Genomic DNA, 16,819 nt, shown 5'->3' on the forward strand with positions numbered 1-16,819 from the left:
ATGACTGACACACCAGTGGTGGCGTGCAAAAATGCACACAATGAATGGCGACTGTAGAACGCACTGAAACCCGGACATTTTTGGCAATCTAGAAATCCCGCCCAGACGCATTTTTTTTAGGTCCAAAAAGAGGACATGTTCGGGAAAAGAGGACGTATGGTCACCCTATGTATATAGCATAATATACTGTAGTATAGAATAGTATACAGAGCATAACATTAACAAATTATATTCTGTTGCAGTGTGTAATACGTTATTTTTCCATTGTAGTGTATATAGTAGATTTCACGCAGGTGCCATTTTGAAATCGAAAGCGAGGCTCTCGGTGGGAAGAATCCCGGAAGTACAGATAGACAACAATGTCTTGGACTACCAACCTGAAGCTGCTGCCACGATTTAAACTATTAGATGTTAATATCCAATATAGGATATGCATATAGTTCGTTCCTGCTTCTTTTTTTTATGTTCTGAATATATATTTAAAAAATGTATTTATAAATGTATAAATTTCACTGTATATAGTCTAAAGTATGAAAAAAATGTATGTACATTTTTAGAATAACAAATTTCTACATTAAACACAACAATTCGCCATCACATTCGCGACTCTCCTATGATTTAAAGCGACACTTCCGGTTTTCTTCCCACCGCAGCCATTTCAAAATGACGGCTGCATGAAATCAGCGTGTAGTGTAGTATAGAATATAGTGCAGGAATAATGCGTAATATGATTGTATGCCATTCTGATCATATTCAAAATACTTTCACAATACACATGTCAAAATAAAAGCCTAATGTTGACAGGAAAAAGGCAATTAACACAGACAACCCCAAAATCATGACAGTAACATGTAACATCTACAATTTTGTCTCCTTAGGTGTGTGAGATGGCACGTTTAAAGCTTCATAGCCTGCTGCAAACTGTGCTATGTCTGTCCTGGGAGGAGGTGTGTTTTCTGCTGGGTCGTCTTGGTGCACCACTTTGGCCAGCAAACTCTGGTTCAGACCCAGGCACCGAGATTTTGCTGAGCCCGCTGGTGCCCATCGTCCGAACGCTTTTGGACCAGCATGCGGAACGCACCACCCTTCAGAATCTGCTCCCCAACCTCCCCGCCACCAACGGCAGCCCCTCCTTCGCCCAGGACCTCCAGAACTACTGCAGCACTGCTGAGTGGCAGCAGTTCTTCCAGAACCACGTCAGTACAGCCACATCTTCCTCACACACACACACACACACACAGCCTAGCAGACACCCAGTTAGACTGTTTACCTTATGATAAGCTGGCAGCTTCTCTGTGTCAGTATATGTTACCACAAAACTTTTTTGTTTGACCTTTTTTGGATGCAGAACGACAAGAATAAGTCTCTCAGCCCTCATTCTCAGTCAAACACGAGATAAGCTCAGTTGTGAAGGATTAAAGCACTTTTTTAGGTTGATATAACCCATACCCTCTTTCACATTCATTACATTATATAATCACCTTTGATTCACCTAAAGCTGTTCGAGCTGTAGACTCCTCTCTCTAAAACAGTGAATAACTTACTCAGTGGACGTGTGTTTGTTTTAGCATGAGGGCACTTTGCCCTTAATCCGCTTCCATTGTAGTGATGAACTCTTTATTTAGACCCTTTTGTTCATCCAGTGCCAAAAAAAGATAGAAAAATTCAGATTTATTCGCCTCATCTCAGAAATCCAAAACAAACCATGCGTTTAAATGAAACAGACATCACGGCAGAGTGACCTAAAGGAGATTTATGAAGGCTGGAGTGTGACTGTGTGTGCTTATAAATCTACCCTGTTTGGACTGTTCATGTATACAAATCACACGGTATATTACTATGCCTTAAATCGGGACGTAAACCAGGTTTTACACTATTCCCAAATATATATATTATATATAGAGGTGAGGGGAGGTGAAGCGAGAGAGTAAAATGTTTGTTTTGATTGTCACATAAAACACATAAAAAAAACATAAAACACATAAAAATGTGTTGTGTTCATTAACTTTGTTTTTTGAAGGTCGATACAGTACAATACATTTTCAGTATGAATGAAGGAATCAAAATATCAACAACAGTAATATGATTGAAGATAATCAGTAGTCCTTATTATTATAATTATATTATTAATGTTTAAAATTTATTTTAAATATTTAGGTATTTTAATATTTGTAAATAAATTGTCTACATTTATAATAAATAAAATAAATAATAAATAAAATAATATTTTATTCATTTTATTGTATGCATTTTTATGTAATTATATGCAATTATATATATATATATATATATATATATATATATATATATATATATATATATATATTACGAATTTCTATTATTATTTAAAGTTATTTTATGCATTAATTTATTAATTTATTTATTAAATTAAATGTATTAATTTATTAAATGTATTAATTTATTAAATCATTTTAAATGAATTGTAAGCATTTATAATAAAATTAATTTTGATTTGAAGGATTAATTTGTACTATTATTATATTATGTTATATTATATTTTTTACCAAGCAATTCTACAAAAAATGAGATTTACACATTAATATATATTTCTGATGTGTGGTCACAGATGTGCCAGTATTACGTAGCTGCTTAACAGTAACTTCAAACATGGCTCATTCGATCAAATTTTAGTGCAGAAAATATCCATTTCAACTATGTGACGTGTTTTTCAAAATGTGTGCCTGTAGGTGGAGCCCACAATGCAGCAGTATGAGCTCGACACTTTTGGAAAGAGTCACGACCTGATGTCCAACTTTTGGAATTCCTGCTTTGATGACCTCATGAGCACTGCGCAGAAAAGAGACAAGGACCGTTCTGACTGCAAAGCAAAGTTTCAGGTGTCTGCTAACTCCAGTTATTCCAATACAGAGGGAATATGTTAGGCTGGTAAAGAGAGGATTGCTGGTTTGATCCATACATGGAGCAACCCTTCAGTGCTACTGCTTGGGATTGTTTATTACACATCCCAAAACACAAGTGGTTATTATAGATGCGTTAATAACATGGACTGTTTGTGCTCTTCTCTTTCCAGGAGCTCATCGTTGACCCGTACCTAAAACGAGTGCGCACCGAGAACAGCCGCTACCACGTTGTGCAGAAGATGATTAACGGCCAGCAGGGGATGGTGTGGAGGCACTGGAAATCACTGCGTAGATTACTGAGCAGTGAGAGAGGAGCATGGGCCCTCAGGTCTGCATGCGTCAAGCCTTTCTGATGCTTAGTGAATATGATGCATTGAAGTATTGTGTTATTTTATAGATATTTATGTATATATGTAGTATACACAGCAGTTCAGTCACTTCGCAGGCTGATCGGTCGATATCTTGTCCTTGTAACTGTTTTGGGGGGTTTCCCGTGCCGTCAGTCTTTCTTCTCCGTGTTCATAACAAGTTTAAGTCCTTTTGATTTAAAACTCTTCTCTACTGACTGACTCACTCACTGCTTCATGAAAGTTGCAGCGACTTTTTAAAATTTTGGTCGGGAAGTGTATACATTATACTTGGCTACTTTTTATATATATATGTGTGTGTGTGAAAGTAAAAGTGACATGCGAAGGGCAAGTATGGTTAACGTTACTCGGAATTTGTCCTCTGCATTTAACCCATCCAAGTTAGGAGCCGTTAGTAGTGAACACACACACACGGGCAGCCATTTTTACTGTGGCGCCCAGGGAGCGATTGTGGGTTAGGTGTCTTGCATAAAGGCACCTCAGTCATTTCCTGCCGGCATTGAGAATCGAACCCACAACCTTCGGGTTACCAGTCCCCACCGTACCGTAAACTGAGTTGAAGTGAGGTTCAGTTGTATACACTGATGCTGTATATCTACTGTAAGTATTATATTGTGGTGCGCGTGATGGACTGAGTGGAAGTGTTTGTGTTTCAGGGTTCAGCCAGAGGTGAGATGGAAACTGTCGAGTGCAGAGACGTACTCTAAAATGCGTCTGAAGCTGGTGCCAAACTACAACTTTGATTCTCACAGTGATGCCAGTGCACTGAGAGATAACATGGGTTAGTATCCCCGTAATCTGCTAAATGAGTTTTAATAAATGAATAAATGATACTGAATAAAACAGTAGGGAGTAATAGATCTCACAATGACTTTGATGTCATTGTACATGGCTATTGTGATTATTCTGTTGTTGTTGTTTTTTTGCCTTACTTACAAATACTTTAAAATCATCTTGAACTCTTTGTTATTTCAGTGATCATGTTTTTCTATGTTGAATTTCTGGGTTACACTTTATTTCGATAGCCACTTTAGACATTCTACTAATTATAAGTAACTTTTCAACTACATGTCAACTAACTCTCATTAGAGTATTAGTATATTGTAGTAAACTGTCTGTAGACTGTTAGGTGTTAGGGTTCGGTTTAGTAGAATATGTTTACTTGTAGTCACCAAGTTACTTATACTCAGTTGAATGTCTGTTGGGGGACCAACAAAATAAAGTGTTAGCAGATATTAAGCAGACAGTCTACTTATACTCTAATGACAGTTAGTTGACATGTAGTTGAAAAGTTACTTATAGTTAGTAGAATGTCTGAAGTGGACTGTGTTACCAATTTCTGGGCTGTTTTTCTTCTGCAGGAGCCGACAGCCCTCGCAGCTCGACCGAACCCCTCCCTCTTGCTGTTGCCAAGGAAGCCAAAGTTAGTGACATGGAGGACGACAAACTAGAAGATGAGGATTTTGTCTTCCTTGAAGAGTGAGTCTCCTAGAGTGTCCACTCTTTTGCTTTAAGGAAGTTATCTAAACCAAGAGATCTAATTAAACTGGTTGATGCCAAAGAACCACCAAATATGATGAACCCCTTGTAAGGAATTATCTTATAATATTTGAGGAACATATTTTTATCTATTAAAAAATTGGTATGTGAATAGCTTGTTTTCACGTGACGTCACGCAACTGCGTTGCCATGGCGCGAAACGCAGATGGAGGGCAGGAAGTGATTTCTATATTTAGGAAGCACTATAACACACTCAAAATGCCTATGTTTTGCGTCGTTTACGGTCGCTCAAATCGATCAAACCACGAGGAGTTTTTATCGTGTGCCAAAAGTTGTTGTTCATAAGGGGGGAAAATACAAGAAATTGACAGAAAACCACCGGGAAAAATGCCTTGCAAACCTACGTCTGCGGTCGGGAGGAGCCGAATGGGAAATGCCTGTGTGTGTGTGTGTGTGTGTGTGTGTGTGTGTGTGTGTGTGCAGTGATCACTTCGTCAAATGTGAGTTAATACATTATTTATGTGGCTTATAATTACATTATTCAGGTGTTTAAATACACTTATGTGGCTATTTGTGTAAACGTACCAGTTTCCGAACTTTGTAAAGTCAAAGTATGTCTGTAAGACGAGTTAGTTGCTGATATCTGCCTCGATGGCAGGCAAATCTCTCAATTCAGTTGAAAATCGGTCCTCTTCATAACGTAAGGATCACGTCCAACATATGTTTCGATTTTCTGTTTATATATTTCTCTTGTAATAGCGTCTAAAGTAGTACAGTACGGATTTTCCTCCATCTCGTCCATTGCGCTCTTCACTCCTTGCCCTCCATCTGCGTTCCGCGCGTCAACACAATCACGTGACTGCAAACCACCTATACAAATATAATAATAGCAATTGAATGAAAATAATATTTTAATAATTGAATTAATATCTTTTAGCATGTTACTTAACATTTTTAAAAATCAAATATTCCTTGAGTGGCTTAGAAACATCAGCAGCAATATGACACCCAGTTTTCCAAATATAGTTTATTCATGATGATAATGAGAATAAAAATCGTCTTCCACCGAGTTATAGTGTTATGCAGGGTGAACTCAAAAACAAGGGAGAGCTGGAACCAAATGCATTGAGTTTAATAATAGAATAAGCATAACAAATCCAACATGGAGAACAGAGTACCCAGGAACAGAGTTAGTCCAGCAAACATAACATCCATGTAGGACAAGACTCGACAAGGAACAATGGGGTTTTAAATGCACAAGAGGTAATTGGCAAACAAAACACTCCTGGGAACAATAAAAAAAACAAAACAAATAAAGTCCACACAACAGCAGTGGGAAATACAGGCTGGGATCACGATAAAGACGTTCCATCCATATTATGTGTACTTATCTGCGAATTATAATGTCTTCAGATGTGGCTCATCAAATCATGTTCCAGAACTAGTGCTTTTTTAGTATTTATAATCTTATAGGATTTATTAATATATACTTTATTTTTATGTATTTTCAGACTTTTTTTTTTTTTTTTTTTTACATTTTTCTATTTTCCTTATGTTCTTTTGTAATGTTTATTAGGTTTTTTTGTGTGTGTCTTTTTTTTTGTACATCATATTTACTACTACTGGTTATTTTAGTTTCAAATTTTCGTTGTCCAAAACAAAGCAGAATCAACTGTTGCACGTCTTGGTGTAGTTGTGTTTAGTTCCTGAACGAATCGGTGTCTTTGAATGAATCAATTGAGTAACGATTCAGCCTTTCTGGTACCTGGAAACAGCTTGGGGTTTTGTGACGGAGCGCATGTTAAGCAGGGTGTGTGTCATCATTCCTCAGGGCGGAGGAGGGTGAGGAGGAGAGCCAGAAGGAAAAGCTGGTGCTCTCAGAGGAGTGTGAGCTCATCACTATTGTTGCCGTGGTACCAGGTCGCCTGGAGGTCACAACACACCACCTGTACTTCTACGATGGCAGCAGTGAGAAAGAGGAGACAGAGGAAGGTGAGTTGCAGCTTGTGTCGGACCAGTTGATCAGTTTAATAGACGATTGCTGAATATAAGAAATCATTTATTTATTTTTATTACAATTCAAAAGTTTGGGGTATCACGGTTTCCGCAAGAATATTAAGCAGCATAAACTGAAATATAAATATCTTGAGCACCAAATCAACTATTGGAATAATTTCCGAATTAATCATGTGACACTGAAGACTGGAGTATTGATGTTAAAAAAAAACTATTTGCAGTATTTCTATTTTTACTGTATTTTAGATTAAATAAATGCAGTCTTGGTGAACATAAGAGACATCATTCAAAAAAAAAAATAATATTTATTATTTCAAACATTTGACCAGTAGTGTATTGGATAAGATATGATTCATGATTATAAATGCGTATGCTTTTGACGGTCCATCCAGGTATTGGGTTTGATTTCAAGAGGTCATTGTCACAGCTAAGGGAGGTTCACCTGAGGCGATACAACCTGCGGAGATCAGCACTAGAGCTGTTTTTCATTGACCAGGCACACTACTTCATCAACTTCAGGAAGGGGGTGAGGACACCTAGTAGATGGCAGCAAGCATTGGTGGCATTTGAGGTCTCTGTGTTTTTATATTTGTTTGGGTTTTCCCACAGGTGCGGAACAAAGTCTACTCCAGGATCCTGGGTCTCAGGCCGCCCAATCTGTTCTACTTTGGTTCTCGCTCTCCTCAGGAGCTCTTGAAAGCCTCCAACCTGACTCACGTACGCCTTATATAAAAGAATGCGCATAGCACAATTTTTTTCCATTTATGTGGGGAATCAAAAACTTTACACAAAGTTAAACACATTTTATTCTGATTAACACAAACTCCAGACACAATTGAGCCTTGGTGCTTATATGGGAGATAATGATTGGAAACGGTTCTGCATTGCGTTATAATCCCATCCCTCATAATCAACTGCCAATAAAAACCTGTTAAAAGGACCACACAAAAAAAAAGCTTCTAAATCAAACTGTTTATTTTCATTTTTGTTCCTTCTGCAGAGATGGATTTACAGAGAGATCTCCAATTTTGAATATCTGATGCAGCTCAACACCATTGCTGGTCGCACATACAATGATCTGTCCCAGTATCCAGTGGTGAGTTCTTACAGAGCCTAGCCTTTGTTTTGCTGTTTTCGTTTAGTCGAAATATTTGTTTTTGTTTCTTTTCATTTTGTTTCAATTTATTTTTTTGTTTTGTTGGTTTCGTTTAGTTTCATTTCAATGTGTTTTGTTTCTTTTCAATTGCTGTTGTTTTGTTTTTGTTTCATTTCAATTTGTTTTGTTTTATTTTGTCATTTTTGTTTAGTTTTTATTTGTATAGTTTTATTTGTTTAGTTTTCATTAATTTCTGCGTTGTTTTGTTATTTTCATTTAGTTTTTTTAAATTTTCTGTTTGATTTGTTCTATTTCTATTTTCTATTTATTTTCTTTTTTTTTTTTTTAGTTGTTTTTGTTAAATTTTTTGTTTTTGTTTTGTTTTCCAAACCGCTTGTCCTATGTTGTGTCGTGGATAAGTTGGAGCTTACCTACTTCTCAAGCTTAATTTTATTTATGCATTTTATTTATTTTTTAAAATATTTTATTTATTTTTTTCAATGTTTTTTTCACAATTTTACAAAATTTTAAATTAATTTTATTAACCCTAGATTTAATTTAAAACATTTAAATGGGTGGTAAATATGCATTTAAAATAATTTTGCGGAAAAATCTAAATGCTCAGGATTCTCGTGTCACTTTTCTTCATGTGCATGTGTGTATTCTCAGTTCCCCTGGGTGTTGTGTGACTACACATCTGCTGAATTGGATCTGGAAGACCAAGCGGTTTTCAGAGATCTGTCCAAACCCATTGGTGTTGTCAACTCTCGCCATGCACAGAACGTCAGGGAGAAGTGAGACAGTCTTGCAGTCCTTTTTGCATTATCAAACAATATGTGTATCACAAAACCAGTAGGATGGATAACAATACTTCTATAGCTACTATAACTATAGCTATAACATGATTTATAAATAGATTTCAATAAGGAAATAGTTTGATCTTTCATGAGGCAAAGCAATGTAATGTAGACTATTTTGTCTGTCAGCAGACTTGCTAACTGTCTTGTTGTTGTTTGAATAGGTATGAGAGTTTTGAGGACCCAACAGGCACTATCGATAAGTTCCATTATGGCACACACTACTCTAATGCTGCCGGCGTCATGCACTACATGATCCGCACAGAGCCCTTCACCTCATTACATATACAGCTCCAGAGCGGCAAGTAAGACACACACTCTCACACCCACACACACACACAAGTGCAGTCATACTACTGGGCAAAAGCTGCAAGCCAAGGGCAGAGGAGTCCAATCCTTTACCTGGACGACCAACATCCTGCAGAGTTTAACTCAAACACACCTGAACCAGCTAATCAAGGTCTTCAGGATTATTAGAAACTTCCAGGAAGGCCTGTTGGGGCAGGGTGGAGCTAAACTCTTCAGGACGTTGGCCCTTCAAGCAGTATTGGACACCCCTGCTCAAGGTTGTGCTTAATTTTGCTTCGGGCCGCATTTTAATTATTATTGTTTTATAGCTAAAGACATGTTCTCGAATGTATGCATTTAATCATTCTAAGTATTGTTACCTGAGGTACAAATTGAACTAAAATCTTAATAATATCATTAAAGAGGCCATATAATGACCTTGATTTTGTTTTTGGGTTATGATAGAATTCATCCTTGAATGTAAATATATATATATATATATATATATATATTCACATATGCTGCATTTTTTGCAGCATGTCTCTTATAGGTATGTCTGAAACGCTCCGTTTAGTTCAGATCTCTATGAAGCCCCTCCTTCCGGAAAAGTGCAATGAGCTCAGATTGGTCGGCTGGACCCAGAGGGATTGGTCAATGCCACAATGTCACGCCCTTACCATAACCACGCGTTTCAACACAGTACTAATGCCTAACTAATTAAACCAGGCCTCGCACCTTGTTAGTGCATGTACCAGGAGGAGATCATTTAAAGGCACACTATGCAGGAATTGTGTTTTTGTCAAACAGCGGCCCCTAGAGTACTTGTATTTAACGTTACTGTCGTAAATACCACTCACGTAGAGTTTGACTTGACGTGACATGTTACATAGTATACAATTTGTACAAATTCAATACAATTTTGTCGTTTAATGAGATTTAATATATGCTGTTAGTGGTGAGAATTTTCACTTGAATAAATACAAAGATCCATTCAACCCGAAAAAAGTCATATAGCCATTCAAAGAACTCCGAAGCTGTTCAGTTAAGTTAAAAAAAAACTGTATAGTTCCCTTTTAAATGAGGAATATTGTGACATGTATGTTCCCGGAAGAAAACTCAAGACATTTGTGGCATTTCAGGGATTTCAGAAAAAGTGCTTACATATATAGAGAGAGCAACTCCTTTTGGAGTGGACTTTGTAACTTTGCAGGGCTAAAGAAAGTTGAAAATGTAAAAAAAAAAAAAGAAAAAAAGAAAAAAGAAAAGAAACAAAAAGCATAATATCTCCTCTTTAAATGTTATTGATTATTTAAATTAGTTTGATGGTTTTGACACTCCAAAAATTATAAAACTATATATATATACAGGAATGTAGATCACCAACATCAAATTGTAAATGTTATAAATATTGTAAAAAAAAAAAAAATCCTGTTTGTTTGCACATCCTTGTACAACCACCACTAGGTTGCAGTATTGTTTACCTGATGGTTTTTTAAATAATCATGCACATTGTCATTTGTTTGGGCTGCTCTTATTTAAGTGATTCCGTGTGTGTGTGTGTGTGTGTGTGTGTGTTTAGGTTTGATTGTGCCGATAGGCAGTTTCATTCAGTAGCAGCAGCATGGCAGGCACGAATGGAGAGTCCAGCGGATGTGAAGGAGCTCATCCCAGAGTTCTTCTACTTCCCAGAGTTCCTGCAGAACTTGAACAGTAAGTGAGTCACTGATGAAAAGCACACTGCCACAGATATATGGTAAATGGACTTTAAATTGTATTATATCTTGTGTGCAGATTTTGATCTGGGATGCTTGCAAATGAATCAGGAAATGGTCAATGATGTGTTGCTTCCCCCGTGGGCATCTTCACGTGAAGACTTCATCAGGAAACACAGAAAAGCCTTGGTGTGGGAACTGACACAATGCACAACACACTCATTTCAAAGCACACACATATACCGTATATATGAAGAGTTCAGATGCAAAAGCCTCTAAATGCCATTTGAAATTTTCTTCTTTAATGATGATTTTTATCAAACTTGTATATTTAAGTTCAGTATTTTTACTTAAATTGCATTGAGGATTACCTATTAATTGTCATTTAAGTGAAATTACTGAACTTGAACATATAAGCTTTATAAAAATGATCATTTTAGAAGAAAATTTCAAATGGCACTTAGAGGCTTTTGCATCTGAACTCTTCATATGTATGTGTGTGCATGTATATGTGTGTTTATATTGTGTGTTTTTGAATATAATAAACATGTATTTGTATGTAATCACATCCAATTTAGACTGGAATTAACAATGGCAAAAATATATTTCTGCCGTGACGCTGCAGGATCAATGTCTCATTGGCTTTTAAAACATTTGTTCTTGATCTGACACACACTCTCCTTGTGTATATCTGTGTGTTTAAAGGAGTGTGAGTATGTGTCTGCTCACCTACATGAGTGGATAGATCTCATATTCGGGTTTAAACAGCGAGGACCTGAAGCAGTGGAGGCTCTTAATGTCTTCTACTACTGCACTTATGAGGGTAAGAGGCCTCTTATGAGTTTGTATTAGTTTGAACATGTTCCTGCATGGAAAATATGACCGATCGTTGTGTGTGTTTTGGCTGTCAGGTGCAGTAGATCTGGACGCCATAGCTAATGAGACCGAGCGCAAGGCCCTGGAAGGCATCATCAGCAACTTTGGTCAAACACCCTGTCAGCTTCTCAAGGTGGGATATATATATATATTACTATTTAATGCATTGAATTCACTTTAATTTCAGTTTTAGATGCTGTGCATTTCCATTTAGTATGTTCAGTGCTTTGACTTATTTCAGTTAGTTTTTCATCCAATATTGGTAACGCTTTACATTAAGGTTTCATTTATTAACTTTAGTTAATTGCATTAGTTAACATGAACTAACAATGAAAAATACTTCTAAACATTTATTAACCTCAATGTTCACATATTGTTTAGCATTGACTAATACATTATTAAACTCAAAAGTTGTATCTGTTAATACCTTGGGTCTAAAGGCATTTGTGTAATGTATTGTGGGTAAAAGTGAACCCTCTCTGTGTCATTCAGGAGCCTCATCCTCCCCGTTTGTCAGCAGAGAACGCATTCAGGCGGCAGGCCCGTCTGGACTTACTTCCCCCCAACCTTTTTGATCAGCTCAGTAAACTCCGATCTTTCAAGGAGGTAAGTCCAAATTTATCAGTGTTTTATTTCAACTGAATAATGTGCTGAAATGTCACATTTGAGTTTGATTTAAGGAGATTCTTTTGTGAAACTGATGTGATTGTTTTTGATGTTGTTTTCGTGGAGGTGGTGAGTGATGGGCTGCCATTAGTGCAAGCTTTGGTGCCCCGAAATCAAACCCGCTCCATTATCATCCCAGGTTCTGACATACTGGTAAGATTAGTTCACAGTTACTGTATGTTCACTTGTTGTACACTAATATTGAATTAGGAAGAACCAATTACTTAAAACAGGAATTTTTGGGTGCAAGTGGGTAGTGGTTCTCAAGCAAAGGGCCTGGGTCCATTAGGGGGCCTCGACAGACTTTCAGACGACTGAAAATGATGTAAAATAAGACAAAACAAGTGTGAATAGAAATGTATAATTCTCTGTAAAACCGCTTTGGAATGATTTGTACAAACAATTTGGAAATCAATTAGAAATGTTACAATAGAAACATTGCTCAATGACTTAACACAAAATACGTACTTTACAGATCATTTTGAAAACAATTTGTCTTTCTCACTCTTTATATTGTGTACATGGATTTTTATCACTTATCTATATATATAACATATGTATTTATAGATCAGTGGTCTATATACACTACCGTTTAAAATTTGGGGTTGGTACGATTTTTTGAAAAATCGTTTTTTGAGAGATTAAAAATACCATAAAAACAGTCATTTTGAGAAATTATTACTATTTAAAATAACGGTTTTCTATTTAAATGTAGATTAAAAACGTAATTTATTCCTGTGATGGCAAATCTGACTTCAGTCTTCACTGTCACATGATCCTTCAGAAATCATTCTAATATGCTGCTCAAGAAATATTTACTATTATCATCTGTTGAAAATTCTTTGATTAATAGAAATGTATTTGAATTTATTTGTTAGATTATTAAAGTGTTCATTTCTTTCAATCTTACTAACACCAAATATCTGAACGGTAGTATATTCTGCCTTTATATTTTAGTAAATTGGTTCATCGAGTTTGGGGGTCCCTGACATCAGTAAGTTTGTTACAAAGCAGACACCCTTTTGAATGGCTTTTGTCCTGTTTTTTAAGGTGACGGTGAGTGCTAACGGAATGATAGGCACTCATAGCTGGCTTCCCTACGACAAGAGCATAGCCAATTACTTCACCTTCACCAGAGACCCCTCTGTGAGCAACTCAAAGTAAGTTAACTATTCACTATAAACACATTATATAATCAAGTGCAGAGGCTTTTGATCAGTGATGTCATACGGTTTTAAAGGGATACTCCACTTTTTTTTGGAAATAGGCTAGTTTTACCACTCCCCCAGAGTTAAACAGTTGAGTTTTACCGTTTTCTAATCCATTCAGCCGATTTTTTGATATTTAGAAGAATATCAGTTGCAATATCAGTGGTAAAATTAGCCTATTTCCAAAAAATGTGGAGTATCCCTTTAAACACTAGGTTTTGTTTAGCTAGAAAGTAATATGTTTGGTGACAACGCTGGTCCTTGGACAAATAATCAAAAGCTTTATAGAAGCATATAAACAGCAGCTATTTGACTTCAAACTCTGGTGGTTTGGCTGCTTTCATCTCTATAATGTTCTTTAGACAAATTGAGTCGTTTGTAGTAAAATCTCATTTGCTTTGCCAAGCCTTTCTTGTTATTTATGAGTGGTTTGCTAACATGTGTCGAATCTGATACTTAAACACAACATTGATCTATTTGAAAATGTTCTCCCACTGTTCCTGCTGACAAGTTTAGTCCCGTTTGTTGGTACTGACCTTTTGTTTGATCTGTTTTTAGGACCCAGCGGTTCCTCAGTGGGCCGCTCTCCCCAGGGGTGGAAATGGGCTCCCAGGTGCTGGTGGTGTCCAGTGACGGGCGTCTGCTGTTCAGCGGGGGGCACTGGGACTGCAGCCTGCGGGTCACTATGTTAGGCAAGGCCAAGCTGGTGGGCAGGATCTGCCGTCACATAGGTGAGAGCCGTCTGTCCGAAATAGTACTCGGCCAAGACGCAGCTGTAGTCATTGGTTGTTCAGCTAAAACCTAAATGAAATGAGCTGCTGTCAGATACGGCAGAGTTGTTAATTGAATCTTTTGTTGCTGAAACTGAACTATTAATGATTAAAGCATTCATAATTTGGATGGTACAAACTGCTGATTTCATTATGCATTTGATTATGCGCATGTCATGATGACTAATTAACATGCATTTCTGTGGGATTTAGATGTAGTCACATGCCTGGCTTTGGATCTCTGTGGTATCTACCTCATCTCTGGCTCACGGGACACCACATGCATGGTGTGGCAGGTCCTACAGCAGGTTTGATAACACAAAATACTTGTACTTTAGTACCAAGTTAATACAAAAATATCAGAAGTACGCATTACGTAGTAACATGTACCGATTCAATTCGATACACATTTCTCTGTCTCATTGACAGACAGCTGCTTTTGAACACTTGTGCTCCCATGTAAAGGGAGCTCCCGTGCTTCCCGTGCTTCTTTTTTTTTTACTTCTTGGTCAAAATGTCCATCGGTTAATTTTAATCTAAAATACACTACTGTTTAAAAGTCAAGATATTAATATTTTTATTCAACAAGGACACATTAAATTGATCATAAGTTACAGTAAAGACATTTATAATGTAACCTAAAAAAATCAAGCTCTGTTTACATTATGTTTGTTTGTTTGTTTGTTTTTTTCTATTGCTCGTAATTTATCATTTTGTTACAAATTATTTACTTCAATAATTGAAGCAGTATTTGCTTAATTGATATAATTTAAGACTATATTCTTTTGTTTTATTTTATTTTTTTAATATTTATTTTAATTTTAACTTTTTAAATAAAACAGTATGTTTAGTAGCATATTTATTTTGCTGTTATCAAGATTTACTGATTTTCTTCAGTTTATGTCACTGATATGAGATACAGTACTGTTCAGAAGTTTGGGGTCAGTCAGATTTGTTTAATTATTAAATACATTATTAATGTATTTAATAAAATAATACCGCAAGGATGCATTAAAATATAGACATTTAAATGGATAATATCACAAAAGATTTCTATTCCAAATAAATGTTGTTTTTTGTTTTACTTTCTGTTCATTAAAAAATCCTGAAAACATTGTATCATGGTTACCACAAAAATATTAAGCACCACAAGTGATAATAATAAGAAATAGTTCTCGAGCACCAAATCAGCATATTAGAAGTATTTATGAAAGCATCATATGACACTGAAGACATGAGTCATGACTGCTGAAATTCACAGAAAAAAATGTAATTTTAAAAATATTACAAAAGAAACAGGTCATTCAAATGATCATAATATTTCACAATAATGCTTTTTACTGTATTTATACAGTATTTTTGATCAAATGCAGTGTAAAACACTCAAAAACACCTAAAAATGTAAATGACCTCAAACCTTTGAACTGTAGTGTTAATAATAATATTCCGAACTACAGCATGATTATATAATATAACTACTGATGATATTCTTTGATAGGGTGGTTTCTCTAGCGGTCTGTCTCCACGGCCCGTGCAGGTCCTCTGTGGACATGATCAAGAGGTCACATGTGTCGCCCTCAGCACTGAGTTGGATATGGCGCTCTCAGGGTCAAAGGTCAGTTTAAATCAAGCCATTTCTAAAATGTTCCTTCAGGGGTTGAATTTTATTGCATTGCCATTATACCAAGGTTGATGAGTTTCCTTTCACTTGTCTCACATTCAGGATGGCACAGTAATCATGCACAGTGTGCGTCGTGGACAGTACCTGCGGACACTGAGACCACCGTGTGAGAGCTGCGTTCCTGCCCCTGTGGCACACTTGGAGGTCGGCATGGAGGGGCACATAGTGGCACAGACTGTTATGGAGGGCCGCACGGCTGGAAAGGTACTGATTGACTGCAGACCACTAAAAACAGTTTATCAAAAGAAGCAAGTCGTTGCTGTCGGCCGGAAAACTTGTATCTTCATTTTGCGTCATTTTTATTTCCCCCCCATAAATCACTACTCTTTACGTCTGTCTGTGAGTGTTGCGAATCTAACCAACGATAGGTATTAAAAAGAGGTTGTGACCAAAGCTTGTAACTCCATTGGTTTCTCAAAATGTAAGTCAAACCTCATAACTCCGCCCCACCTCTATTGTGAATGAATGCCCCACACAGTTTGGAACGTCTCTGCTTGTTTGCAATGCAAGGGTTAATTAAGAACTGGTTCTTTCAATAGGTACAGCTTTCTCTTTACTCAAGAAAGACTATATATATATATATATATATATATGCAGTATATCTTCTCCAGTCCTTTTAGGCTAATGTTTTATGAATTCGAGGAGTGTAGAAGAGCATAATTAATAGCATTAATACATAGTGATGGCATAGTAAATTTGATTATTAGGAAATTGAATGAGGAAAAAAAAATGAAAATGGCTGGCAACAACTTCATATCACAGTTAAATTGATATTGATTCATTTTAATACTTTTGTTTTATAAGAACTAATTTAAGTAGTCTACATAAATTATATAAAGTAAAATAATTACTCCGGCATTAACCAATTCAAATTTATAGTTTTGGGAGAAAAGGTCTTG

General features: G+C 36.4%; 1 protein-coding gene across 3 annotated transcripts in view; it reads left to right on the forward strand.

Moving 5' to 3' along the window:
- Positions 1-16,819, forward strand: part of nbeal2 (neurobeachin-like 2) — a 77,284-nt gene that overhangs the window by 55,334 nt on the left and 5,131 nt on the right. For all 3 annotated transcript variants that reach the window (XM_089117562.1, XM_089117561.1, XM_089117563.1), the window contains 22 exons: positions 879-1,196; positions 2,709-2,858; positions 3,053-3,210; positions 3,907-4,031; positions 4,612-4,729; positions 6,582-6,742; positions 7,159-7,292; positions 7,376-7,483; positions 7,767-7,862; positions 8,532-8,656; positions 8,884-9,024; positions 10,587-10,717; positions 10,799-10,908; positions 11,425-11,542; positions 11,631-11,728; positions 12,088-12,201; positions 12,328-12,414; positions 13,312-13,421; positions 14,028-14,200; positions 14,453-14,547; positions 15,738-15,854; positions 15,963-16,124. In XM_089117562.1, coding sequence (XP_088973688.1) covers positions 879-1,196; positions 2,709-2,858; positions 3,053-3,210; positions 3,907-4,031; positions 4,612-4,729; positions 6,582-6,742; positions 7,159-7,292; positions 7,376-7,483; positions 7,767-7,862; positions 8,532-8,656; positions 8,884-9,024; positions 10,587-10,717; positions 10,799-10,908; positions 11,425-11,542; positions 11,631-11,728; positions 12,088-12,201; positions 12,328-12,414; positions 13,312-13,421; positions 14,028-14,200; positions 14,453-14,547; positions 15,738-15,854; positions 15,963-16,124 — 2,949 coding nt within the window. The remainder of the gene's footprint in view (positions 1-878; positions 1,197-2,708; positions 2,859-3,052; positions 3,211-3,906; positions 4,032-4,611; positions 4,730-6,581; positions 6,743-7,158; positions 7,293-7,375; positions 7,484-7,766; positions 7,863-8,531; positions 8,657-8,883; positions 9,025-10,586; positions 10,718-10,798; positions 10,909-11,424; positions 11,543-11,630; positions 11,729-12,087; positions 12,202-12,327; positions 12,415-13,311; positions 13,422-14,027; positions 14,201-14,452; positions 14,548-15,737; positions 15,855-15,962; positions 16,125-16,819) is intronic.

Source organism: Pimephales promelas, chromosome 12 (assembly GCF_988280905.1).
Source record: "Pimephales promelas chromosome 12, fPimPro1.hap1.1, whole genome shotgun sequence".
Taxonomy (NCBI): domain Eukaryota; kingdom Metazoa; phylum Chordata; class Actinopteri; order Cypriniformes; family Leuciscidae; genus Pimephales; species Pimephales promelas.